Source organism: Hippocampus guttulatus, chromosome 19 (genome assembly GCF_054856545.1).
Source record: "Hippocampus guttulatus isolate MCC_2025c chromosome 19, RoL_Hgut_1.0, whole genome shotgun sequence".
Lineage (NCBI taxonomy): Eukaryota > Metazoa > Chordata > Actinopteri > Syngnathiformes > Syngnathidae > Hippocampus > Hippocampus guttulatus.
Window position 1 is genome coordinate 7,630,229 of NC_141279.1, and position 27,226 is coordinate 7,657,454.

General features: G+C 49.5%; 4 protein-coding genes across 7 annotated transcripts; 2 read left to right on the forward strand and 2 right to left on the reverse strand.

Annotated features, from left to right (window-relative positions):
• The first annotated feature begins 7,960 nt into the window (after positions 1-7,960).
• Positions 7,961-12,441, forward strand: a1cf (apobec1 complementation factor). Of its 3 annotated transcripts, none has more exons than XM_086138947.1 (13): positions 7,961-8,111; positions 8,805-8,953; positions 9,028-9,162; positions 9,278-9,408; positions 9,477-9,715; positions 9,786-9,950; positions 10,015-10,112; positions 10,181-10,327; positions 10,634-10,784; positions 11,287-11,513; positions 11,598-11,734; positions 11,816-11,961; positions 12,050-12,441. In XM_086138947.1, exons 2-13 carry the CDS (start codon positions 8,852-8,854, stop codon positions 12,196-12,198), a joined length of 1,827 nt encoding a protein of 608 aa, XP_085995073.1. In that variant the 5' UTR covers positions 7,961-8,111; positions 8,805-8,851; the 3' UTR covers positions 12,199-12,441. The 3 variants fall into 3 exon arrangements, with proteins under 3 accessions (XP_085995073.1, XP_085995074.1, XP_085995075.1); XM_086138948.1 differs by having other exon boundaries at positions 11,311-11,513; XM_086138949.1 differs by having other exon boundaries at positions 11,816-11,971; positions 12,050-12,197.
• A 339-nt stretch (positions 12,442-12,780) lies between these two features.
• Positions 12,781-21,967, reverse strand: acsf2 (acyl-CoA synthetase family member 2). Of its 2 annotated transcripts, XM_086138946.1 has the most exons (17): positions 21,801-21,928; positions 21,260-21,306; positions 20,761-20,956; positions 20,188-20,316; positions 20,065-20,118; positions 19,879-19,997; positions 19,648-19,810; positions 19,429-19,524; positions 19,194-19,347; positions 19,013-19,102; positions 18,843-18,919; positions 14,788-14,895; positions 14,377-14,528; positions 13,834-13,975; positions 13,539-13,649; positions 13,096-13,164; positions 12,781-12,939 (listed from the first exon to the last, which is right to left on the reverse strand). In XM_086138946.1, exons 4-17 carry the CDS (start codon positions 20,254-20,256, stop codon positions 12,877-12,879), a joined length of 1,467 nt encoding a protein of 488 aa, XP_085995072.1. In that variant the 5' UTR covers positions 20,257-20,316; positions 20,761-20,956; positions 21,260-21,306; positions 21,801-21,928; the 3' UTR covers positions 12,781-12,876. The 2 variants fall into 2 exon arrangements, with proteins under 2 accessions (XP_085995072.1, XP_085995071.1); XM_086138945.1 differs by lacking the exon at positions 21,260-21,306 and having other exon boundaries at positions 21,801-21,967.
• On the forward strand, positions 14,892-18,571 carry chad (chondroadherin). Its single transcript, XM_086138953.1, has 3 exons — positions 14,892-16,084; positions 17,066-17,229; positions 17,361-18,571. Exons 1-3 carry the CDS (start codon positions 15,179-15,181, stop codon positions 17,503-17,505), a joined length of 1,215 nt encoding a protein of 404 aa, XP_085995079.1. The 5' UTR covers positions 14,892-15,178; the 3' UTR covers positions 17,506-18,571.
• A 186-nt stretch (positions 21,968-22,153) lies between the features above and the next one.
• On the reverse strand, positions 22,154-27,100 carry LOC147190006 (antigen peptide transporter 2-like). Its single transcript, XM_086138944.1, has 12 exons — positions 26,843-27,100; positions 25,851-26,348; positions 25,523-25,634; positions 25,312-25,442; positions 24,904-25,109; positions 24,625-24,822; positions 24,420-24,548; positions 23,993-24,184; positions 23,758-23,931; positions 23,402-23,561; positions 23,168-23,304; positions 22,154-22,891 (listed from the first exon to the last, which is right to left on the reverse strand). The coding sequence occupies exons 2-12, from the start codon at positions 26,338-26,340 to the stop codon at positions 22,697-22,699; spliced, it is 2,124 nt and encodes a 707-aa protein (XP_085995070.1). The 5' UTR covers positions 26,341-26,348; positions 26,843-27,100; the 3' UTR covers positions 22,154-22,696.
• Between the last annotated feature and the right edge of the window lie 126 nt (positions 27,101-27,226).

Genomic DNA, 27,226 nt, shown 5'->3' on the forward strand with positions numbered 1-27,226 from the left:
GCGTTTTTACCCCGAAAAAAACGACATAGTATAGTAAGGCGTTTTTAGCTAAAAAAATGACATAGTACGGTGTTTTTAAGCCGAAAAAAAACGACATAGTATAGTAAGGCGTTTTTTGCCCGAAAAAAACGACATAGTATAGTAAGGCGTTTTTAAGCCGAAAAAAACGGCATAGTATATATAGTAAGGCGTTTTTAGCCTGAAAAAAACGACATAGTATAGTAAGGCGTTTTTAAGCCGAAAAAAACGACATAGTATAGTAAGGCGTTTTTAGCTAAAAAAAACCCACGGTTTTTAAGCCGAAAAAAACGACATAGTATAGTAAGGCGTTTTTAGCCCGAAAAAAACGACATAGTATATGTATGGCGTTTTTAGGCCGAAAAAAACGACATAGTATAGTAAGACGTTTTCAGCTAAAAAAAAACACATCGTATAGTAAGGCGTTTTTAGCCCGAAAAAACGACATTGTGTAGTAAGGCGTTTTTAAGCCGAAAATAACGACATAGTATATATAGTAAGGCGTTTTTAGCCCGAAAAAAACGACATAGTATAGTAAGGCGTTTTTAGGCCGAAAAAACGACGTAGCATAGTAAGGCGTTTTTAGCCCGAAAAAAACGACGTAGCATAGTAAGGCGTTTTTAGCCTGAAAAAAACGACATAGTATAGTAAGGCGTTTTTAGCTAAAAAAAACGACAGTATAGTAAGGCGTTTTTAGCCCGAAAAAAACGACATAGTATAGTAAGGCGTTTTTAGCAAAAAAACAACAACATAGTATAGTAAGGCGTTTTTAGCCCGAAAAAAACGACATAGTATAGTAAGGCGTTTTTAGCCCGAAAAAAACGACATAGTATAGTAAGGCGTTTTTAAGCCGAAAAAAACAACATAGTATAGTAAGGCGCTTTTACCCCGAAAAAAACGACATAGTATAGTAAGGCGGTTTTAGCTAAAAAAATGACATAGTACGGTGTTTTTAAGCCGAAAAAAAAACGACATAGTATAGTAAGGCGTTTTTTGCCCGAAAAAAACGACATAGTATAGTAAGGCGTTTTTAAGCCGAAAAAAACGGCATAGTATATATAGTAAGGCGTTTTTAGCCTGAAAAAAACGACATAGTATAGTATGCCGTTTTTAAGCCGAAAAAAACGACATAGTATAGTAAGGCGTTTTTAGGCCGAAAAAAACGACATAGTATATATAGTAAGGCGTTTTTAGCCGGAAAAAAACAACATAGTATAATAAGGCGTTTTTAAGCCGAAAAAAATGACATAGTATAGTAAGACGTTTTCAGCTAAAAAAAACCACATCGTATAGTAAGGCGTTTTTAGCCCGAAAAAACGACATTGTGTAGTAAGGCGTTTTTAAGCCGAAAATAACGACATAGTATATATAGTAAGGCGTTTTTAGCCCGAAAAAAACGACATAGTATAGTAAGGCGTTTTTAGGCCGAAAAAAACGACGTAGCATAGTAAGGCGTTTTTAGCCCGAAAAAAACGACGTAGCATAGTAAGGCGTTTTTAGCCCGAAAAAAACGACATAGTATAGTAAGGCGTTTTTAGCTAAAAAAAACGACAGTATAGTAAGGCGTTTTTAGCCCGAAAAAAACGACATAGTATAGTAAGGCGTTTTTAGCAAAAAAACAACAACATAGTATAGTAAGGCGTTTTTAGCCCGAAAAAAACGACATAGTATAGTAAGGCGTTTTTAGGCCGAAAAAAACGACGTAGCATAGTAAGGCGTTTTTAGCCCGAAAAAAACGACGTAGCATAGTAAGGCGTTTTTAGCCCGAAAAAAACGACATAGTATAGTAAGGCGTTTTTAGCTAAAAAAAACGACATAGTATAGTAAAGCGTTTTTAGGCCGAAAAAAAGGACATAGTATAGTAAGGCGTTTTTAGGCCGAAAAAAACGACGTAGCATAGTAAGGCGTTTTTAGCCCGAAAAAAACGACATAGTATATATAGTAAGGCGTTTTTAGCTAAAAAAAACGACATAGTAAGGTGTTTTTAAGCCGAAAAAAACGACATAGTATAGTAAGGCGTTTTTAAGCCCAAAAAAACGACAGTATATTAAGGCGTTTTTAGCCCAAAAAAAAACGACATAGTATATATAGTAAGGCGTTTTTAAGCCGAAAAAAACGACATAGTATAGTAAGGCGTTTTTAAGCTGAAAAAAAACGACATAGTATAGTAAGGCGTTTTTAGGCCGAAAAAAACGACATAGTATATATAGTAAGGCGTTTTTAGCCCGAAAAAAACGACATAGTATAGTAAGGCGTTTTTAGGCCGAAAAAAACGACATCGTATATTAAGACGTTTTTAGCCTGAAAAAAAGACATAGTATAATAAGGCGTTTTTAGCCCGAAAAAAACGACATCGTATATTAAGACGTTTTTAGCCTGAAAAAAAGACATAGTACATAGTAAGGCGTTTTTAGCTAAAAAAAAACAACATAGTATAGTAAGGCGTTTTTAGCCCGAAAAAAACGACATAGTATAGTAAGGCGTTTTTAGCAAAAAAAAAAACGACGTAGCATAGTAAGGCGTTTTTAGCCTGAAAAAAACGACATAGTATAGTAAGGCGTTTTTAGCTAAAAAAAACGACAGTATAGTAAGGCGTTTTTAGCCCGAAAAAAACGACATAGTATAGTAAGGCGTTTTTAGCAAAAAAACAACAACATAGTATAGTAAGGCGTTTTTAGCCCGAAAAAAACGACATAGTATAGTAAGGCGTTTTTAGGCCGAAAAAAACGACGTAGCATAGTAAGGCGTTTTTAGCCCGAAAAAAACGACGTAGCATAGTAAGGCGTTTTTAGCCCGAAAAAAACGACATAGTATAGTAAGGCGTTTTTAGCTAAAAAAAAACGACATAGTATAGTAAGGCGTTTTTAGGCCGAAAAAAACGACATAGTATAGTAAGGCGTTTTTTGGCCGAAAAAAACGACGTAGCATAGTAAGGCGTTTTTAGCCCGAATAAACGACATAGTATATATAGTAAGGCGTTTTTAGCTAAAAAAAACGACATAGTAAGGTGTTTTTAAGCCGAAAAAAACGACATAGTATAGTAAGGCGTTTTTAAGCCGAAAAAAAACGACAGTATATTAAGGCGTTTTTAGCCCCAAAAAAAACGACATAGTATATATAGTAAGGCGTTTTTAGCCCAAAAAAACGACATAGTATAGTAAGGCATTTTTAAGCCGAAAAAAACGACATAGTATAGTAAGGCGTTCTTAAGCCGAAAAAAACGACATAGTATATATAGTAAGGCATTTTTAAGTCGAAAAAAACGACATAGTATAGTAAGGCGTTTTTAGCCCGAAAAAACCGACATAGTATATTAAGACGTTTTTAGCCCGAAAAAAAACGACATAGCCCGAAAAAAACGACATAGTATAGTAAGGCGTTTTTAGCCCGAAAAAAACGACATAGTATAGTAAGGCGTTTTTAAGCCGAAAAAAACGACAGTATATTAAGGCGTTTTTAGCCCAAAAAAAATGACATAGTATATATAGTAAGGCGTTTTTAAGCCGAAAAAAACGACATAGTATAGTAAGGCGTTTTTAAGCCGAAAAAAAACGACATAGTATAGTAAGGCGTTTTTAGGCCGAAAAAAACGACATAGTATATATAGTAAGGCGTTTTTAGCCCGAAAAAAACGACATAGTATAGTAAGGTGTTTTTAGGCCGAAAAAAACCGACATAGTATAATAAGGCGTTTTTAGCCCGAAAAAAACGACATCGTATATTAAGACGTTTTTAGCCTGAAAAAAAGACATAGTATATAGTAAGGCGTTTTTAGCTAAAAAAAACCAACATAGTATAGTAAGGCGTTTTTAGCCCGAAAAAAACGACATAGTATAGTAAGGCGTTTTTAGGCCGAAAAAAATGACATAGTATAATAAGGCGTTTTTAGCCCGAAAAAAACGACATCGTATATTAAGACGTTTTTAGCCTGAAAAAAAGACATAGTACATAGTAAGGCGTTTTTAGCTAAAAAAAAAACAACATAGTATAGTAAGGCGTTTTTAGCCCGAAAAAAACGACATAGTATATATAGTAAGGCGTTTTTAGCAACAAAAAAAAACGACGTAGCATAGTAAGGCGTTTTTAGCCTGAAAAAAACGACATAGTATAGTAAGGCGTTTTTAGCTAAAAAAAACGACAGTATAGTAAGGCGTTTTTAGCAAAAAAACAACAACATAGTATAGTAAGGCGTTTTTAGCCCGAAAAAAACGACATAGTATAGTAAGGCGTTTTTAGGCCGAAAAAAACGACGTAGCATAGTAAGGCGTTTTTAGCCCGAAAAAAACGACGTAGCATAGTAAGGCGTTTTTAGCCCGAAAAAAACGACATAGTATAGTAAGGCGTTTTTAGCTAAAAAAAACGACATAGTATAGTAAGGCGTTTTTAGGCCGAAAAAAACGACATAGTATAGTAAGGCGTTTTTAGGCCGAAAAAAACGACGTAGCATAGTAAGGCGTTTTTAGCCCGAATAAACGACATAGTATATATAGTAAGGCGTTTTTAGCTAAAAAAAACGACATAGTAAGGTGTTTTTAAGCCGAAAAAAACGACATAGTATAGTAAGGCGTTTTTAAGCCGAAAAAAAACGACAGTATATTAAGGCGTTTTTAGCCCAAAAAAAAACGACATAGTATATATAGTAAGGCGTTTTTAGCCCAAAAAAACGACATAGTATAGTAAGGCATTTTTAAGCCGAAAAAAACGACATAGTATAGTAAGGCGTTTTTAGGCCGAAAAAAACGACATAGTATAGTAAGGCGTTCTTAAGCCGAAAAAAACGACATAGTATATATAGTAAGGCATTTTTAAGTCGAAAAAAACGACATAGTATAGTAAGGCGTTTTTAGCCCGAAAAAACCGACATAGTATATTAAGACGTTTTTAGCCCGAAAAAAAACGACATAGCCCGAAAAAAACGACATAGTATAGTAAGGCGTTTTTAGCCCGAAAAAAACGACATAGTATAGTAAGGCGTTTTTAAGCCGAAAAAAAAAACGACATAGTATAGTAAGGCGTTTTTAGCTAAAAAAAAAAAAACGACATAGTATAGTAAGGCGTTTTTAGCCCGAAAAAACGACATAGTCTCGTAAGGTGTTTTTAGCCGGAAAAAAAACGACATAGTATAGTAAGGCGTTTTTAGCTAAAAAAAAACGACATAGTAGAGTAAGGCGTTTTTAGCCCGAAAAAAACGACATAGTATAGTATGGCATTTTTAGCCCGAAAAAAACGCCATAGTATAGTAAGGCGTTTTTAGCAAAAAAAAAACAACATAGTATAGTAAGGCGTTTTTAGCTAAAAAAAACGACATAGTATAGTAAGGCGTTTTTAGCCCGAAAAAACGACATAGTATAGTAAGGTGTTTTTAGCCCGAAAAAAACGACATAGTATAGTATGGCGTTTTTAGCCCGAAAAAACCGACATAGTATAGTAAGGCGTTTTTAGCAAAAAAAACCGACATAGTATAGTAAGGCGTTTTTAGCCCGAAAAAACCGACATAGTATAGTAAGGCGTTTTTAGCAAAAAAAAACGACATAGTATAGTAAGGCGTTTTTAGCAAAAAAAAAAAACGACATAGTATAGTAAGGCGTTTTTAGCCCGAAAAAACGACATAGTCTCGTAAGGTGTTTTTAGCCGGAAAAAAAACGACATAGTATAGTAAGGCGTTTTTAGCAAAAAAAACCCACATAGTATAGTAAGGTGTTTTTAGCCCGAAAAAAAACGACATAGTATAGTAAGCCGTTTTTAGCTAAAAAACCGACATAGTATAGTAAGGCATTTTTAGCCCGAAAAAACGACATAGTATAGTAAGCCGTTTTTAGCCCGAAAAAAACGACATAGTATAGTATGGCGTTTTTAGCCCGAAAAAACCGACATAGTATAGTAAGGCGTTTTTAGCAAAAAAAAACGACATAGTATAGTATGGCGTTTTTAGCCCGAAAAAACCGACATAGTATAGTAAGGCGTTTTTAGCAAAAAAAAACGACATAGTATAGTAAGGCGTTTTTAGCAAAAAAAACCCACATAGTATAGTAAGGTGTTTTTAGCCCGAAAAAAAACGACATAGTATAGTAAGCCGTTTTTAGCTAAAAAACCGACATAGTACAGTAAGGCGTTTTTAGCCCGAAAAAACGACATAGTATAGTAAGGCGTTTTTAGCCCGAAAAAAACGACATAGTATAGTATGGCGTTTTTAGCCCGAAAAAACCGACATAGTATAGTAAGGCGTTTTTAGCTAAAAAAAACGACATAGTATAGTAAGGCGTTTTTAGCAAAAAAAAAACACATAGTATAGTAAGGCGTTTTTAGCCCGAAAAAAACGACATAGTATAGTAAGGCGTTTTTAGCCCGAAAAAAACTACATAGTATATTAAGACGTTTTTAGCCCGAAAAAACGACATAGTATAATAAGGCGTTTTTAACCCAAAAAAAACGCCATAGTATAGTAAGGCGTTTTTAGCTAAAAAAAAACGACATAGTATAGTAAGGCGTTTTTAGGCCGAAAAAAACGACATAGTATAGTAAGGCGTTTTTAGCCCGAAAAAACGACATAGTATAGTAAGGCGTTTTTAGCCCGAAAAAAAACGACATAGTATAGTAAGGCGTTTTTAGCTAAAAAAAACGACATAGTATAGTAAGGCGTTTTTAGCCCGAAAAAAACGACATAGTATAGTAAGGCGTTTTTACCTAAAAAAAAACCGACATAGTATAGTAAGGCGTTTTTAGCCCGAAAAAACGACATAGTATAGTAAGGTGTTTTTAGCCCGAAAAAAACGACATAGTATATTAAGACGTTTTTAGCCCGAAAAAAACGACATAGTATAGTAAGGCGTTTTTAGCCCGAAAAAAACGACATAGTATACTAAGGCGTTTTTAGCTAAAAAAAACGACATAGTATAGTAAGGCGTTTTTAGCCCGAAAAAAACGACATAGTATACTAAGGCGTTTTTAGCTAAAAAAAACGACATAGTATAGTAAGGCGTTTTTAGGCCGAAAAAAACGACATAGTATAGTAAGGCGTTTTTAGCTAAAAAAAAATGACATAGTCCAGTAAGGCGTTTTTAGCCCGAAAAAACGACATAGTATAGTAAGGCGTTTTTAGCCCGAAAAAACTACATAGTATAGTATGGCGTTTTTAGCCGAAAAAAAATGACCATGTATAGTCATGTGTTTTTAGCTGAAAAACGCATCATTTCGGCCGGTCCATCTTCCTGTTAAATGACCCAAACTTCCTGTCTCATGCCCTAAATGCTCTGCCCACAGAGGGAATCCTCTTGTCGAAGCGCTCAAATTCCTTTCACTCGGTCCGCTTCACCCCAAGGACACCGGAGATGTCCCGTCAGCTGCAGTGTCGCCCCGCACAACCAACTCGGGAATAAATTTAGCTCGCAAACATTCCCAAGAAGTTCCTGAGCTAAAAGAAGACCACACAGGGCGGGCACATAACCCCCCCAACCCCCTGCACCCACTCGCTCCCCCCACTGCGTGTGAGCTCTGTTGTTGTTTTTATTGAGCATTTGTGAGTAACGATTGAGTTATTAGTTATCCCGTGCATAAAACTGGCTGTGGCTCAAAGCGAGTTGGACAAGAAACACGATTGAAGAGAACATTCAAAATACGTTAAAGAAAATTATTTGGACGTTTGCATTGAAGTGTGACCACAACGTTAGGTACAAGCCTTTTCGGCTTGGGCGGCACGTTTCTCCAGTAACTCTGTCGGATGAACAATTCTCAAAGGTTTTATGAGGCTGGTGGAATGATCGCAAATTTTGACAGTCCTGTCGTAGACGCCGCATTTGATATCAATACTTTGGCTGGAGGATCGACACTCTGGATCGAAATATCGATGTTTTGGTATCGATCCAGCCATCCTCAGCATGGAGCGAATTTCAGCCTCTCGGAAAGTTCATGTGTGTATGTGTGTGTGTGTCTGAGCACACAGATAGCAGCAGGTTAAACATTAATGAACCCTTGTAAAGCTAACACCAAGAAAGTGAACCTTTGGAGTTTGATATGATGCGATCACACACACACACACACAGTGGTCAGAATGACACAGGTCTGAACAGAGGGAGGTGATCTCTGAAATTGCTCAGGTAGGTTTTTGTGTGTGTTTTTTTTTCTCTCCGCAAATAGAAAATAAGCGTTAGTCGCAAACGCCAACTTTGAAAATGTCTACATTTGTTTACGCTGAAATTGATGGAATGGATTGAAACGCATCATTTAGTCGGGTGAAGGCAAACAGAGGCGGCGAAACAAGTGTGTGCAGCGGCAAAGTGCTACCATGCTAAGTCTGCTTTTTCAGATGACCAATTCAAACGTCATCTGGGCTAAGATCGTCATCACAATGATTCAAAAGCCCAAAAAATAATAATAATAATAATAATTTTACTTACACTTTTTACAGATGAGCAAATCGTTAAAAAAAAAAAAAAAGATCCACCAAGTCCTCTGGTCCCTTGAAATGCGCAACAGAAATCAAAATTGATGAGAAATAATCAAAACGTAATAATAGCTGACTTTGTCGTAATTTCAAACAAACAACAAGTGACGTGACGCCTCCGCGACAAATGCAACTGATTGGTCATCACAAGGTGACGTGACCTCTTCCCTCTCATGACCCTTGACACAACACACGTCACCTGTATACACACGCACACACACAGATGGAAATATACAAAAACAATACATGCATAAACAAAACAAAGCGCATGCACACACACACACACACACACACTCAAGCTAGCTAACCTCATTGTCCCCTCTTACTTCTGGTCTTCGTCCTGCAGTGAGCTTTGCTAATTTCCTTGATTTGTCAAGCTGTCAATCAAACCCAATGGAAACCAATCAGAAGGCAGGAGGCGAGGGACTAGTGGGAGCACAGAAGGAGGCGGGGCTAAGGGCACTGGTGCAGAGGACGGGGTACCGGCTCCAGCAGGTAAAGTGGGTGTGTCCATGGCGAGCGGGGGGCTCGAACCCACGAACATGCTAACGCACGCCAACGTGTGGCAGGAGAATGGCCAGCGGCGATATGGCGGCCCCCCGCCCGGCTGGGACGGGCCGCCGCCAGAAAGAGGAAGCGAAATCTTTGTGGGGAAACTCCCGCGAGATCTCTTTGAGGATGAGCTCGTGCCACTCTGCGAGAAGGTGACGACGGCGCCATCTTACGTGGGGCACAGCATAGCAAGGCGCGAGTGTGCCCGTACGTTGCGCCAACGCGCTCTCTGTCCAGCTAACGATGGTTTTGATGTTTTCACGCGAGTTTGGTCGGATCTTCGAAGTGAGGATGATGATGGACTTCAACGGCAACAACCGCGGCTACGCTTTCGTCACCTTCGCCAACAAACAGGAAGCCCGAGCGGCCACCAAGCAGCTCAACAACTACGAGATCAGGTGAGCCGCCCCCCGATGCTCGAGGCGTCCGTCGGTCGGGCATCTCACCGGGCTCGCTGCCGTGCCAGGAGCGGTCGCCTGCTGGGCGTGTGCCCCAGTGTGGACAACTGCCGACTGTTCGTGGGCGGCATCCCCAAGAGCAAAATGCGGGAGGAGATCCTGGCCGAGATGCGCAAGGTGACAGAAGGAGCGGTGGACGTCATCGTCTATCCCAGCGCGGCGGACAAATCCAAAAACCGGGGTTTCGCCTTTGTGGAGTACGACAGCCACCGCGCGGCGGCCATGGCGCGACGCAAGCTGTTGCCAGGTAACGCGCCGCTGCCGCCGCCGCCTCCCGCTCGGGTGCCGCCGGCGTCACATCCCTCGGCCCCCCTCAGGCCGCATCCAGCTGTGGGGTCACGCCATCGCGGTGGACTGGGCCGAGCCCGAGGTGGAAGTGGACGAGGACACCATGGCCTCCGTCAAGATTCTCTACGTCAGGAATCTCATGCTGCACACCAGCGAGGAAAACATTCTCAAGGAGTTCAACGCCATCAAAGCAGGTGGTCGCCGGCGTCGCCTCGCCTCGCCTCGTCGGGCGGGCCCTGACAGGCGCTTTTCCTGCAGGTGCGGTGGAGCGAGTGAAGAAGATCCGAGACTACGCCTTCGTCCACTTCACGCACCGCGATGACGCCGTCAACGCCATGAAGGCCCTCAACGGGAAGGTCACGCGCGCACGCAGACAACACACGTGCGCACCCACACGACTCACTCAGGCGTACACGATGCGCAGGTGTTGGACGGGTCGGCGATGGAGGTGACGCTGGCCAAGCCGGTGGACAAGGACAGCTACGTGCGCTATACGCGAGGGACGGGAGGTCGAGGAGGGCGAGGAAGTTCGCTGCTGCAGGACGACTATGCTGCCCTCACCCTCGGACAGGTGACAAATGCAAATGGAAACTTTGGACAGGGCGATCGGACACATCCACCTCACATTTAGAAGCTTGGGGGGGGAGTCCCAGTCTGGCCTCCTTTTAGGGGCTTGACTTTGGGCTAGTTGACCTTTAGGGTGTTTGACTTAAGGGCTATTGGACTTTTGGGCTTTGACATTTGATACATTTTGACTTTTGGCGTGTTGGATCTTTTGAGCCACTTGACTCTGTAGGCACTTGAATTTTGGGGTACACTTTTGCCTGTTTTCACATCCACTGCGTTAAGTTCCAAGGGCCGCCCCCCCCCTTCTCAGGTGTATGACCCCACAGTGGCATATCTTGGTGCGCCGGTGTTTTACGCCCCGCACGCCTACGCTGCTGCCGCCGCCCCAGCCCACTTCCGCTTCCCGCCCGCCAAAGGCCACGTCGCAGGTCGCGGTGTGATCAGGACGCCCTCTGTTCGAGGTCAGAGGCCGCCTTTACGCTTTACATTTACATTGTCAATCAAAGAACAACTACTGGACGTGGGACACATGCCCGTTGCTACGTGAGGTGACTCGATGCTAGGCTAACACTCCCAGGATCTGTGTTATGCTAACGTGCTAAGCGACCAAACGTGCTGGTGACAACCAAATTTGGGGTCTGTGCTATGTGAATGTGTTGTTTTTTTACACTAACTAATGTGCCATATTATCAAATGAGGCCCTAATATTTCTTATTTATATTTAAAGGGCGTGTCCATTTTTGATTGGCCGTTACATCCGCGATGTTCAAATAGCACGTCGTACGCAAAGAGCTGGCGGATCAGGAAAGATTCCGGTTGGGCTGATGTTGCGACGTCCAGTAGAAGTTTACAATCAACGGGAATGCTGGGAAGGCTGTCTGTCCGTCTGTCTGTCCGTGTGTGTCTGTGTGTGTGTGTGTGATTGCGGCTGATTGGAACTGATGCGATTGGTTTCTCCTGTAGAAGTTTACATGAGTATGCCTGTAGGGGCTGCGGGGGTGCGCGGGCTGGGCGGGCGGGGTTACCTTACGTACGCGGCGGGGGGCGTCGGCATCGGCGCGTGCCGTCCAGGCGCCGCCCCCAAGCGGTCCGATGACAAGCTGTACGACCTCCTGCCCGGCATGGAGTTGACGCCCATGACGCCGGCCGCCGTCAGCCTCAAGGCCGCCGCGCTCAAGCCGGCGCCGCAGGTAACGCGAGCCGCACGCCACCCTCGTACAGTTCCTGCGTCTCACACACACACACACACTCACCCCAAGTGTGCATTTGTGCAGGTTCTGGAGGAGTTGTGCGAGAAGAACAGCTGGGGGGCGCCGGTGTACCAACTGCACTCGGCCATCGGACCCGACCAGCGCCAGCTCTTCCTGTACAAAGTCACCATCCCCGCCCTGGCCACGCAGAACCCCAACGTGTAAGCACCATCTCGCCTTTGGCAAAAAATATTTCTCAGTGATTTCCCGAACGGGATGACATCGTCTCGTCCGCCCCGCAGGCTCCCGTTCACCCCGAGCAAGCTGAGCGCCGCCGTGGACGAAGCCAAGGTGCACGCAGCCGAGCACACGCTGCACACCCTGGGGGTACCCACGGAGGGTGCTGGCCCCGCCCCAGATGCGACCCTTGCGGCGGTGGCCTTCCCAGGTATGTGAAGGTCCGTAGCCCGCGCCGTGCGCACGCAGCGGTTCGGGCCCGCGACAAGAGGTGAAGGTGTGCGCTTCGTGTCTTCCAGGTTACGCTTTGGCTGGCCCGGCGCCAGGGGGCGTGGCGTCCCCACTGAAGCAGGATGGGGTGGCGGGGGTGGCCGCGTACACCGCCTACGAGGCCTACCCCGCCTTCGCCGTGGCCACGCGACACGGCGACACGTACGCCATTTTCTAACCACCGCTTTGATGGTGAAGGCGCGGGATCAGGAACTGCTTTGGTTTCTTTCTCCTGCAAACCTTCCGTTTTGGAAGCCATTTTCATCTGGTCTTTTTTTTTTTTACGTCTCCTTTCTGTCTATAATCCACATTCCCGGGACGTTTACGACATTTTTTTTTCTTTTGTGAAGAAGCTGATTGGATCGGGGCTCATCTTCACCCTAACAGTATTAAAGCTTTATTTTGATAGGACAGCACATAAGCGACTTCACGTCTCCTATCCTGACACAAGCGTCTCAAAGAGTCACGTCCTTCCTCAGCATCTTGACAGCTCGTAGCTAAGGAGTGACAACTGACTGGCGATCGATCACAGGCAGGTGACCCTAACTATTGACCGGAAATACATGATAGCTGATTCGTGACAGGTAGACAGGTTAGTGGTGACGGGTGAGGACAGGTGGCAACCAACTACGATGGGAGCTAATTCGGGACATGCGTTCGGTGACAGCCAATAAGTGACTGGGGTCAGGTGACTCGTAATTATTGTTAGGCACTGGTGGCAGGTGACCGGATGGGCGTTGAAATCAAGACTGGGGCGACCTTTCGGATGTTTCCCATTTATTGCTCTTGATGGCAAAAGATGGTTGAGAGCCAACAGACTAATGTCCCGTTTCAAAATGGCTGACGTGGGGGAGGATCACGAGGCCTTGGCAAGTCCCAGCTGCTCCTCCATCTCCCGGCGCAGTTCGTGCTTCTGGACCTGAAACAGGGAAGCAGCCGCTCGCTCGGGTGCCGACAGCAGCAGCCCAATTCCTTGTGTCCTACTTTGCTTTTCTAGCTCCCCCCTTTCCTCACACGGGTTTGCTCGTGTCCTTCCGAAGATCGGTCGCGGTTGTCACCGAGGCGTCAGTCTTACCTTTCCGGTGACGGTGAGCGGAAATCTGCTGACAAACAGGACGTAGCGAGGAATCTTGAAGTGAGAAATCTGGACACAGACAAAGACGCGCGACATCACGTCACACGACAACGACTGGACGCCCGATAAGCCAGCGACCTAACGCGCTCTGTGCTATGCTAACGCACGCTAGACAAGCTAGTGATACAAGTTTTGGTTCGGCCAATTTTTTTTGCTTTCGCTTGAGTCATATTATCTTTCTCCTCTGCGTAGAACAACTACTATGAGCGCCGTACTGACAAGCTGAGAGAGGAGTCGAGACGTGATTTTGAAGCCCATTTGGTTTGTGGGCACGGACGGCCCCTGCTGCAATATGATTGGACGCTACTCCGGCGGTATTCAGAATATGGAGCGTCAATCCATTTTATGAATGCAGTGCGACGGTACACGCCAGTGAAACTGACCTTCCCTCTGCAGAAAGTCTTGACGTCGTCATCGGTCAGCTCCTCCTCGTCCTTCACTGTAATGCACGCGCAAATCTCCTCGCCCATGCGGGCGTCTGTCACGCCCACCACCTGTCGCGCAGTGGGAGCATTTCAATGTTTTGTGTGTAAGAAAATTTCAGGAGAGAGTGTGACAGCTTTTCAGTTGTGTTGGTTGAGAATGTTTAGTTGGCGCGTGAGAGCTTTTCAGTTGTCTGGAGGTCGACGGCGACAACGCACTCCCGCCTTTGCCGGGGCGACGCGTGCGTGACCTGACCTGCACTTCTTTGATTTTGGGGTGCGTGTGGAGAAACTGCTCGATCTCGGCAGGGGAAATGTTTTCGCCTCCTCGGATGATGAGGTCCTTGATGCGACCTTCGACGCGACAGTAGCCGAACTCGTCCAAGCTGCCGATGTCTCTGAGCGCACAAACGCACGCGATGAGCACTCGGCGCGCTGGCACACTCGCATGAGAAGCCGTCATAACTCTCACTGGAACGCTCGCGCGGCACTAAAACCTTCTCGCACGTACAACTGAACTTTTCAAGCATTTCGCTGTTTTGAGAGAGCGTGAAGGTCTAGTGGATGAGTACGGACTAAGTGTTGCATGAGTGCAACACTCCCACGGTCACAACTGAAACGCTGTCACGTATATGCTACACAAATGAAAGCGCTCCCTGATACACACTTGTGAAACACACCCTGACGCTCATTACTGAAATGCTCTCACACATACACTGCGAAAACGCCGTCCAAACTCTTGAGCCTTCCCGTGTTGTGTGAGAGAGCTAAGGGTGAACTAAATGTGAGGCCGACTCACCCGGTCTTGTACCAGCCACCATCCCCGATGCACTCGCGGGTCTTTTCCGGGTCGTTCCAGTAGCCCAACATGACGCAGTAGCCTCGGATGAGGATCTCGCCGGAGGAACCCAACGGAACCTGCTGCCCGCTCGACGGGTGCACAATTTTGGCCTGCGGACATGCGCGCCACCTCTAGCTTCACTCGCAGTCACGTTTGCTTCACCCGCCGCTTCCACATTTCGCCTGATTGACAGCTGCCAGTCAGTGACGGGTGACGTGCGATAGGTGACGGGTGATGCGCGATCTGTAACCGTGTTAGCTGAGGGGTGCGAGGTGTCGGCTAACTAGCGACAGTGGACTCGGGCGGGTGAGTCCTCGAGCAGATAGGGTGCAGAACGCAAGGGGGGGGGGGGGGGGGGGCTGGGGGCACCTCCGTGTGGTCCATGATGTATCCAACCGTCTGCGACTTCCTCTCCATGTTGTCCAACGGCGAGCCGCAAAAGGTGACGGGACTGTTCTCCGTGGTGCCGTATCCGATCTGTCAATCACAGGTCACGTGTTAGCGCGCGACTAATTAGCCGCACGGACCCTTCGCAAAGCTTTCGGCGGACACATCAGAGAGGCGGCGGCGTTCCCGACGACGTGGGAGAAGTGTCGAGTGAGCGGCACATTCCTTACGCAAGCGTCCCGTTTCCCGAAGGAATGTTCGGAACACGCGCGGGCCAGTAAAGCTCAAAAGCTTAGCCGGCAGCACACAAACTTCCTCCTCCTGCGGATGGGGGACTATTTTTTTTTCCTCTTTCCCTGGCGGCAGCCGCTCAATGGGGGCGAGTGTTCTGCCGAGCGGGTCGCGCCCCCCCCCCCCCCCCCGAGAGAGGGGGTCGCCGCCCACCCGCCTTTTGACGGCGCCCGAGCGTCAGGCCGCTCAGTGCGCGCGAGGCGAGGACGACATGCGGCGCGTGAGCTGCCTGCTGCTGCTGCTGGCGAGCGCGCTGATGGCCAGGGGAGCGCCCGGCCAGTGCCCGACCCCCTGCCACTGCCACGGCGACCTGCAGCACGTCATCTGCGACGCCGTGGGCCTCAAGAAGATCCCGCAGGTGTCGGCGTCCACGCGGCTGCTCAACCTGCAGAGGAACCCGCTGGGCGGCGTTCCGGCCGCCGCCTTCGCCGACAGCGGCGGCCTGGTGTCGCTGCACATGCAGCACTGCCAGCTGCGCCACGTCGCCGCCAACGCCTTCAAGGGCCTGAGCCAGCTGGTGTACCTGTACCTGTCGCACAACCACATCACCAGCATCCAGCCCGACGCCTTCCGAGACCTGAGCCGGCTCACCTACCTCCACCTGGACCACAACCGCATCAGCGAGCTGGCCAAAGGCATCTTCTCGCCTCTGGTCAACCTGTTTGTGCTGCGGCTGGACGACAACAAGCTGCGCCAGCTCCGTCCCGGCACCTTCGCCGGCGCCAAGGACTTGCGCTGGTTGCACTTGAGCGGCAACCAAATGAGCACGCTCCACGCCGGGTCCCTGGAGGACGTGGAGAACCTGGCCGCGCTGCACTTGGACCGTAACAAGCTGGCCGTCTACCCCGCCGCCGCCATGAGCAAGCTGCGTGTGGTGGAGGAGCTAGCGCTGGGCGAGAACCCCATGAAGAGCGTCCCCGAACGCGCTTTCAGCAGCTTTGGCCGCTACATGGAGAAGCTGCAGATGGACCGCATGGGCCTGGAGAAGGTCAGTGGGGGGGGGGTCCCGAGCCTCGCTGGATGGAAAAATTGAGCCACAACTGGCGCCACGCTTGCGCGTTTTGCTACAGTGGAGCCTTGTGAAGCTTGAAAATGTGTCGTTGGAAAAAAAAAACTCCGTTGTCAACCAAAATAAAATCTCCAACGTGAACATCACGTGACCAAGACCTGCAAAACGCCTTATCAGACTCCCGCTAATTAGCTTCGGTGACCTCTGATGACATGACACTTGGGGCGCCATTTTAGCAAGCGCAAGTTCAAAGTGTGAACGAGGACGAGTCAAGCCTAAGCGGCGAAAAATGCCGCTCGCGCAAAGCCGCAAAACAGGAATTGGGCGGTTACATAACGATTGTTAGTTTGGCGAGTCGGGTAAACAGAGTGTGTTTGTATGTATGGCCTGCGCACAGACGCCTCTTTACGCGTCTCCCAAATGGATCGTCTGCGGCAGGAGGGGCGGGGCGGGGGCGTGGTTTCGGGTATGCGGAGTGTGTGGGGGGGGGGGTGTTGTTGTTTCCCCCCCACCCCCCCAAGTGGAAATTTCCAACGAGTAGCTGTCGCACCTGCACGAAGCTTTTAGCGTCCGTCCGTCCGTGCGCGCGGATGTTGACACAAGATGAGAGGAGCCTTTCAGGCAGTCGGCGGGCTTCCCACGCCCGCCAAGACCCGCGACGCCCTCCTCCCAGGCTTTTGCGAAAGCCCCTTTCAGCAGGAGCGCTTTAGCGGGAGCTGCGTGTACTCGTAGAATGAGCGGGCCGCCCTCACGCTAGCCTCACGCCAATAAAAATCATTTTATGAGGTCACAAGTGGCACACGCCATTTTCGACGAGATGTCCTACGGGGGAGGACAAACGTGCACCTTAAGATGGATGTCAAGGAAATGGAATCAATAAATGCTCAGGGAATTTGTTTTCAAAGCATCAAATGCCGAAAGGTTGCATTTGTGACCTTTTTGTCTTTGGTGGCGTTTCAGATGTCGGAGGAGGCGTTCGCGGGCGTGACGGCGCTGACCTCGCTGGACGTCAGCAACAACAAACTGCGCTGGCTTCCCAAGAGTCTGGACTTGTCTCGAGTGACCAATCTGACCGTGGCCAACAATCCTTGGAGCTGCACCTGCCAGCTGGCGCCGCTGCGCAGGTAAAACCGCGAATCTTTGCAGCGTTTTCTCAATCAAACACAACGCCTCCTAAATGCTCCGAAAAAAAACGAGACAAGCGGACGAGAGCCGCACAAGTCGATAAGATGAAATCAACACGTGTGGCCCGCAGGTGGATGGACGGCAACAGCCGCAAGCGAACGGACGCCGCGTGTGCCTCGCCGCCGGCGCAGAGAGGCAAGCGGGTCCGAGACAGCGCCGCCTTCGCCGCCTGCCGGCTCAAGCCCAAAAGAAGCAAGATGGCCGCACGCCACTGAACGGGCGAGCGGCGGAAAGGGGAAGGTGGGGATTGTTGGGGGGTGGGGGCGGCAGTTGCATGACTCCACCCCAGTCACGCTTCAGTCGCCAATTTCCTCAGCCGCAGAAGGCCGCACATCACGCCAACATATGCAAAGATCTGCTTTTACTTTGCGAAACAATCATCAAAAAACTTTTCGCTAGATTTTGATTTTAAACCAAGTGACGGATTCACCATCGATCTATATTTGAGCATTTTCTCTGCAGTCAGTTGGTAGTTGTTTGATACGCCACCGCTGGTCTAAACACGGAATTCTGATTCATGTTGCGTTTGCGTTCAGCAGAAAACTCCATCCGTTTTGATCCATCGGCGGGGGCGGCCATTTTGCCTCTTCCTTTGGGTGGGCGGGCCCGGGTAACGACCATCACGGCATTTCTGACTTTGCTCAACGTGGCATTCGTGAGGTTCGCCTTCGGCGGGCACCGTGATGTCATTTTCAGTCGACAGCAAGAGGCAAAATGGCCGCCCCCTGAGCTGAAATCAGAACGGCTGCATTTTGCTGCTTCGTTCAAATTCCGCAAAGACAATATTTATCACAATGCCGTGTTAGATTCGTGAGGGCACATACAACTTATTATTGTCAAGAAAATGTTTGTTTTGACTTCCCCTTGCAAATCGTGGTTGGTTGCAGGCAGCCCTCGACAAAACAAGAAAGTCATTGAGACCGCTTGGGCGCCCGCTTGATGGGAATGTGTTCATGAGTCGGCATAATTAGGATGGAGATCGCCTGCCAAGTGGCCCAATTGCACAAGTTGACGTGACGTCTGCTTAATCGGATCATGACTTGACTGCACCAGCCACCACCGCCGCCGCCAACTTGCTGGGAGACGAATTAATTTTTTTTCCCCCCGCCCCGGTATGAACATTTCCGTGGGCTACGGCCCAGCGGGCCCAGTCGACAATTAACACACGCAACACCCCGTCGCTCGCCGCCAGCTTGTTTGCTCACGCTAACACCTTCCCGATCGTCCCGCCTGAGCTTCACGTTTGTGCTCGATGCCTCAATAAAAGAAAACGTTTCACCACCTTTGCCCATTTTGGTCATTACTGCTGCCGGAGCACATATCGCCACACCCCTGACCGCAAAAGTCCTAAAAGTTTGACAAGGAAAACAACTTGAAATGGATTCAGCAATTGCTGTCATTTGTTTCCCTCTCGTGGACAAATGACAAATTGCATGCACTAACTTTATATCGAATATCAAGTGATGAAGCGATGAAATAATGCATGAGAAGTCCAAAAAAAGGGGGGCAAGTGGACACATGCGCTCCCTGGCTCCCTCCGTCCCTCACTCACCATGATTTCCTTGATACCCAAGGTGGAGATGACGCTCTTGACCAGCTCAGGAGGGCACGGCGAGCCCGCGATGATGCCTGCGCACACGCAAAGGCCTCATCATTTTTTTGCGCAGCCGAATGAATTACCGCACTGGATGTCGGTCTGCTGTTCGGCGGTTTTGTGCTTACCTCCGACCACAGACGATAGGTCGTACTTGTCCACGTCGGGCTGACCGGTCATGTCCACGTACATGGTGGGCGTCCCGTACACAAATGTACACCCGAAAGATAAAAGGACGTTGTGACGCCAATCCATGCCAGAGCGCTTGTCGACAAACAAGGGACTGGTCACAAGGGTGCAGTCGGTCTTACTTCTCGTTCTGCATGGCGTCCAGGTTGTCTTTGCCGCTGTACCAGGGCGAAGGGAAAACCAGCGAGATGCCGTGGACGGCCATACAGACGCCGCCCCCCACGGAGCCGAAGCAGTGGTAGAGCGGCACGGGGAGGCAGACGCGCGTGGCGGGCTGCAGCCGACAAAGCGCGGCGAGGTCAGCCGAGGGAGCGGCAGAGCGAGCGTTGGCATTCGCCGTCTGGCGGCGTCTCACCCGCCAGTGGAAGCCGACGCGCTTGCCCACGAAGAAAGCGTTGTTCAGAACGTTGCGATGCGTCAGCGTGGCGCCTTTGGGACGTCCCGTCGTTCCCTGCCGACAAACCGGCGCTCAATCACTAACCTTTAGCTGATCATTATTCACGACAAGAAAAGAACTCCGAACGAAAATTTTCAAATCATTTTTGTCAACGTCATAAAAAGGAAGACGCGTTACCGAGGTGAACAGGATGTTGATGGGGTCATCGCAGGACAATTTATTCCGCAGCTCGTGCAGCTGACGCTGGAAGCGACCGTCGCCCGCCTGCATCACCTCGTCCAAGTGGAAGCTTCCGGCATGGCGGCCGTCCAGGACGATCACGCAGCGCAGCTCGGGAAGTCTGCCGAGAGGACGGAGTCACGCGCCACCATCGCTTGCAAGGTCTCGGGATGTCCCGATCGCTCCTACCGGCTGCTGCGAATGTCCCCGGGGGGCGACGTCGCCATCTCCGGGCACATAAGCCGCAGCATGTCGCAGTACTTTTGGGTCTTGAACGCCTCCGGACACACCACTGCTTTGCAGCCCACCTGCACGCACCCCCAAACAAATGCAGACACGTGCAAACACGGATGACGCGTTTCCCGCGCGGCTCACCTTTCGGAGGGCAAACTCGGCCTCCTCCAGTTGATAGGCCGGATTGACAGACACCTGCATGACAGAGAGGAAACGTCAAGCGAGATGAACGTCAAGCGAGGCGGCGACGCGGCCGACACCCACCATGATGATTCCCGCCTTGGCAGTGGCGAACTGCATCAGGAGCCACTCGTACGTGTTGGGCCCCCACATGCCCAAACGCTCCCCTGGACGAAGGCCCACAGCCAGCAACCCTGCGGCGGCGCGCTCCACCTACACGTGCAGCGAGGAAACAGCAGGAGCCACAGAACTCACCCCTGCCAAAAAACTAAGGACATGCTACTGTAACTCCTCAAACGAGCCCGTCGTGACGTCACACACAAGCGACGCACATGTGCAAACAGTAAAACGCACGCGCATGCTAGCACGTCACAACAAAAACAGAAACAAACAAAAAAATGGTGTTGAAAACTTATCTGCCAAGATGCGAAAGCTGTCAGCCGCGGGAGTCCAAAGGAAATTCCAAAAATTTCAATTAAGAAAACTGACAAACATGCCCATGACATTGTAAAATATCGTAATATTATTTTGCCATTTGCCATTTCACTTGCAATATTTTCCTGTCATTATTTTCGACTCTTTTGAGCTTCCGTAGTCAAGATGCGCTCGAAAAACAGCTGCCAGTCAACTCGTGGGCGGGCGCACGCACGCACTCACGTCTTGGTGGAAGCTGGCGAAGGTCCTGCGCACGCCGTCCCGCACGAAGACGGCCGCCTCCCGATCGGGCCAGGCGTCGGCCGCCCGGGCCAGCGTGTCGCCCAGGGTGGCGTTGAGCAGCGAGTAGGACGAGGTTCCGTGTGCGTAGCTGGTCGTCAGCGTGGGCACGATTGGCGGCGCCTCCACGTGCACGCCGCTGCAAGTGCGACAACCACAAGTTCTGCATGTTTACGCACGACTTGTTGGCGGTCGAGATACAAGGACCAGAGCCAAAAGCGGCCTATCGCATACGCCCCATTGAATGTATGTTTCCTCAAAACTCTGGCAAACATTCAGGACCACCCCCCGCGGAAAAACAAGAAATGACAAAAACTTTTACAGTGTGTGTGCAAATACTTGGCGCTGGACCGCGGCGGCGTGCTGTTGATGCCGGTGCTGACATTTCAGGCTCTGCAGCTTTTTTGTTTGTTTGTTTGTTTTATTTATTTTTATATCGTACCTGAACCGGAGGGAGTCCGATTACGTCCTGGCCTGCATGTCGCCAGTCTACGGCATGCAGCATAAAGACAAACACCGGACTGGTCTCATGACAATTGACAGGTCGCCAGTCCATTTCAGGGTCCGCGTAGACAAAAACGGACAGGTCGCGGTCAGTGTCACACGGAGACAAAGAATGGACTGGTCGCCGGCTGGAAGCTTTTAGAATGAAAACAGGAAACAGACAAGCTGGACACGTGACCACCACCCGCTCTCTATCCTCATACCCCGATCTGAGATATGAAGTCCGAATTCCACACGCGCTCAACACAAGGGGGCCATGTATGGGTTGCAGGGGGTGCTTCGTTTTTTGCCTCTTTTTCAATTGCATTCCATTAAAAAGGTCCCTTTGAATGGTGGGGGACACTCTTGTCTCGTGAATGGTCACTTGTGACGTAAGTGTGACGCGATGTGAGGTCGAAGGGGAGCGCGGGTGTGCAATGCGTTCGAACGTCGACTTGGGAGGCTCCCAAAAAAAAAAAAAAGTTTAAAGTGGAACTCACCGGCCGGTGGCAGCAAGTCCCCACGCGCGTGCGTGTGGAGTTTTCCCCGCGCGTAGAGCGGCGGAATTGCCGAGGATAAAGATCCGGGACGCGATTTGACTGATCATGTTGGCTGCCTGCAGGGAACAGAGACAGAGACAGAGTGTGTGGGGGGCGGGGGGGGGGGGGGGGGGGAGAAGGAAAAACCGAGACAGAGAGGCAAGACATCCGGTGTTACACTCGTGCGCGGCCTGCAGATGGCGCACTGGGGCCGTTTTGTGGGATCGGATCACGTGCAGATTTCTCCGCTCCAAATCCACCCCAGTTATGCGACGCACTCATTTCACCAATGTCGTGAGAAAAAAAATAATCCGTTTCAAAAGGAATTTGGCCCGTTTGTCGATCCTTGGCACACGGGTTCTTTTATTTCTCGAAAAGTGGAATCAAGAGCCAACACGATGACATCTTTTCTTCTCTGTCTTCAAACGTCACAACTCGGTACAAATCAACTCTGCCCTCGATAGTTTTAGACATCGATGAGGGCGCACTTGAACAAATAAAAACTAATAATAGAGGCAGTGTGCAAAAAACGGCGGGCAGCCGCGCCCCGTGTAAAACAGTTGGAATAAGACAAAGTCCGGTTTGATCCGGGGTCGTCATAAAAGTTGGTATGTGTGAGGAGGCAGACAATTAATTCCCAAATCCTTCATCCAGTAAGGCCGGTATAGTTGACGGCACTGCGATGCTCATCTCGGACGTGCAACGGAGTGTCGTGGCGTCCGTATTTTGGGATTTTCTTGATGAGGGCCAAAAATTCTCTTTTGTGGAGATTCAAAACCGTTGATCGGTGCGAAAGCCCTTTTTTTGCCGCACGCGCTCCGCGACTGGCCGGCTGCGATCGCGACTTGACAGATGGGTCACGGTCGCTGGTCGGAGAGCTCCTGCCTGAGTCCCTGGTAGCGCCCCCCCATGGCCATCAGCTGCGCGTGCGTCCCCTCCTCCGTCACAACGCCGTTTTCCATGAAGATGACGCGGTCGGCTCGTTCCACGCTGCGCAGGCGGTGCGCCACCATCAGGACAGTGCATCCACAACGGACCACCTCCTCGAGGACCTGCAGGACACACACACACACACACAAACCCTTTTTTTTTTAACACTTGAACTGCACATAGAGTTAAAAAAAACTAAAACCTACACTAAAACTAATTAAAAGCATGTTGTATACATATTCTAGTCTGTGTATCCCAGTACCATGTGTCCTTGTTTCACGTATCCTAGCTGAGGTAAGCTTGTCGTAAGCTACGTATCGGAGTTGCGCATGTCCTAGTCGCGCGTGCGCTAGCTCTAAGTGTTGTGGTCGCGTGTCGTGCGTTGCCGTGCCACTGACGGCGTGTTGCGTGTGGGCGTCCATCTGGCTGGTGGCCTCGTCCAGGAGGAGGACCCGAGGTCGGCGCACCAGGGCCCGCAGCAGCGCCACGCTCTGCTTGTCGCCCTCCGACAGATGCGCGCCGCCCTCGCCCACGTCTGCGCACCACAAGAACAGGAAGTGAGCGGGAAGCGAAATGCCGCGCTTTCAGTCTGCGGTCACCTTTGTCTCCCTCGAGAGGTGGGTGAGGCATACCTGCGTCGTAGTCGGCCTCCATTTTGGCCAGCAGCCGGTCCGCTTTGATCTTGGCGCACACCTCTCGCACCCGCCGGAAGTCGCAGTCCTCCAGGCCGTACTCCACGTTGTAACGCAGCGAGCCGCGCATGAGAACCGGATTCTGGGGAACCGAAACCACCTGCGGAAAGGGCGCAACCGTGACACCAGCGCTCGCCTGGGCTCCCGCCATTGCAGCATCCGTTTGCTGTCGCACTGGTCCTCTTCTGGGGGGGAGAGGGCGCCCCTATCCGGGGTGACTTTGGCAGAATTCAACGCTCCACATTGAAGACCACTTGTAACGTTGCTAATGGGGCATCGTTTCACGTTTCATTCACCTTACGATGCAGGTAGGCCTTGTCGTACGCGTGCAGCGGCCGACCGTCCAGCAGGATGCCCCCCCTCTGAGGGTCGTACAGTCGCTTGAGGAGTCCCACACAGGAAGTCTTCCCGCTACCCGACGGGCCCACCAGGGCGGTCACCTTTCCCGCCTCCAGCGCCATGGACACGTCCTGAGCGCATTTGGTCCGTGAGCCGGCCAAACGACAACACTCGCCGGGCCGCGGGCTTTACCTTCAGCGCCGGTTCGTCCCCCGCTGCGGACGGGTAGCCAAAGGTGACATTCCGGAACACGATCTCGCCCCGCAGCGCGTCAGGCGCCAGGTGGCCGTCGGCTCGGCGTTTGGGCGAGCGGTCCAGGTAGCTGAAGACTTTGGAGATGATGCCCAGCGTGGCCAACGTGTCGCCGCAGCACACGAAGATCTCCTGATGGAGCAAGTCAACGATGGACTCCTTTCACCACAAACGACTCCGTGGAACAAAATGAAACTCCAGTTATCACGGTGGAGATGTTTATTGTTTTTTTTAATATTCCATAAGTTTGTCCTCTTGGTCAAAAAAAGCCAACTAGATTTGCAACCCTGTTACAGTGACAGGTATTGCAAACGGCAAATTCATAAAAAAAAGTGCACCACTGATCGCAAATGTTCATGACGCTCACCTTGAGGTTGCGTGACATGGGCTTCCGGTACAAGAGGAAGGTCAGGAGGGTCCCACCACTCAGCTGCCCGCCGGACACCAGCGAGCGAGCCGCGAGCAGCATCGCCATCTTCGTCACCAAACTGCCCAACTGACAGATGAAAGGAATGAGAATGATGTTCGGGGCGGACAGGTCGCCAGCCAAAGCGAGCGCGGGAATGCCTCACCCTCCGCAAGAGGGTGAAGAAGGCTTTGCGTCGCATGGCTCGTATTCGGATCTCTTGAAAGCGTCGGAGTTCTCGATGGAATCTTTGGGCTTCGTCCGATTGGCCGCGGAAGCTTCGGACTGTGTGGATTCCGCCCAGCGACTGATGACAGAGCTCTTGGAGGCGAGCCAGGCTGTCCTGCTTCTGCTCCTTCAATTCCTGTCAGGGTTTTCCCTCATCAATCACGCCTAACATTTTCTCATCAGGTTTCTCGAGTATGCGTCCTCGTCTCCGGCTGACCTTGTGGTAACGGACTTGTTGTCTCTGCAGCGCGGCCAAGACCGGGATCTCGACGCACGCCAGCGCCGTGAGCGGACGCGACTGATACAACATGGCCACCAGCATCAGGAGGGTCTTGATCGAGCTGCGGAGCACGGCATTGAAGTTCAGCGACACCGTCAGGCCCAGCTGGTCCACGTCCGATTGCAGGCGGGAACAAAGACTTGCTGTCACAAAAAACAAAAAACATCATCCGGAATTGACTGGCAACCAGTCGAGGGTGTACCCCGCCTACTGCCCAAAGACGGCTGGGATCGGCTCCAGCACGCCCACGACCCTCATTAAGGAAAAGCCGATTAGAAAATGGATGGATGGATGGAAAAACATACTCAAAAAAAGCCATGACACAGCACTTCATATCATGCTCACCTGGTTGGTTTTCCTGGAAGAAGAGCACTTCCTGGGACAGCACCGTGCGGAACACCGCCATCCTCAGACGCTTATTGAGTCGAGCGTGCGTGATCTTGAAGGATCCTGACCTCAGGCCAGAGAAAATGCAGCTGCGGGCAACCGGGAGGGACGCTCCGTTAGGTCGGCTTGTTACTGAGCCGGCGACGTTGTGGCCTGGCGACGGCGCTACCTGCCCACAAAGAAGCACGCCAGGATTCCCAGCGTAGCGTTGAAGCCGTCGAGCGTTCCGCCTCGCAACATGTCCATTACCGTGCCCTGGAACAGCGGGATCAACGTGTCACCTGTCCACAAACAACAACGCTACATCAACACAATTTAGGAAGGGCAAGTGACGCAATGAGAAAAGTTATTTTGACGCGTCCACTTTACATACTTGTCAGATTTTCATCCCGGACAAATTTAGCGGTGGATATTTTGAAGACGGGCTTCCCAAAGTATCATGTATGTATGAGAATGGTGCAATAAATTTCGATGGATATGCGAATCATGAAACTTACAGGCTACGGTGAGGATGATAAAGCCGCAACCCGCAGTCAGCAAAAGGAAATCGGGTCTGAATTGCTGAAGCAGCCTGGCGAGCAGACGGCGAGTGCCCGGTGCCACCTTGCCCTCTTCCGTCAACCCGCCACCACCGCTGAAGGCCGTTTCCCAAAAGAGGCAACTCAACGCCGAGCACAGCGACACCTGAAGCTGATCGGACAACCCCGGGGGCGCGACAGGTTCCCCCCCCGGCTCGCTGCCGCTTCGGAGTAAGCGGGGCAGGAGAACGAGCAGTACGCCGAGCCTGCGTAATACCACCTGCTGCTTCTCGGGGGCCACTGCACGCGTCATGACGTCAAGGAGCCCCCACTTGAGCGCCGCGGCGGCCCATTGCTCGGCCGCGCTGGCCCCGCGGCCGAGCATCGCCATTGGGCCGCTCCACAAGGTCCACGTGAGAGACGCGTCCACAAACAGCAGCAGGAAACCGGAAAGGATGACTGACGACATCGTGCAGCCTGCAAGACAGGCAGCCACTCAAACGTTCGCTTAATAATGCATCAATAGGTTACTTTGAAATGCACAGGAGCAATGATGCCGTTGAGAGGCTTATTTTATTCTGTTAAATGTCGGGCATTTAAAATGTACATTTTTTTTCGTTTTTATTTTTAATAGAAATCATTTTAAGTGGGCGTTAATGCAAGTTTAATCTGGGAGAAAAACATATGGTGGGGGCGGGGGGCGTGGCGGGGTGGGGGACAAAAGTAACATAAGTCCCAAAAGGGGGAGAAAAAAAAACAACAAAGAGCAAAATGTGTTTTGAATATTTTTCTTTTTTTCTACAAGCGAAGGGGAAAAACGACGAAGATCAGAAATAGGATTCCTGGAATAAAAAAAACAACAAACAAACTCAGAATGACAAACTTGAAAAGATCCTTATCGATGAGAGTTATGCTATCAACACAATCGCCATTTCGCATCATAAATGCCACAAAACAAGTTTAAGACTCACCCTTCCAAACGGAGACAAACGTCGAGCACCTTCCCTGTTCAATCTACTTTCACTTTCGCCGCGAACGACCTTTGCTCCGCATTTTTTTCCTTTTTTGTCACTGGCTAATATTTGCAACGCGGAACTCGAGCACACGGTCAATTTGTTTTGCTGATTAACATTCGCATGTTGTAGATTTCATCTTGGCCGTATCAAAAAAATTGAACGAACGAAAGGAAAGCGAAAGTCACCGGGCGGAAGTTGAAAAAATAAGTTAGCGGAAGTGGTTGCTCCAGGTTAAGTGGGCGTTTTCCGGCAACAATTTAAAACTAGAATTGATGATTTGACAAATAAGAATCGTCATTTCAAATTAATTTAACCCAGAAAGATGTCATGTTCAAAAGC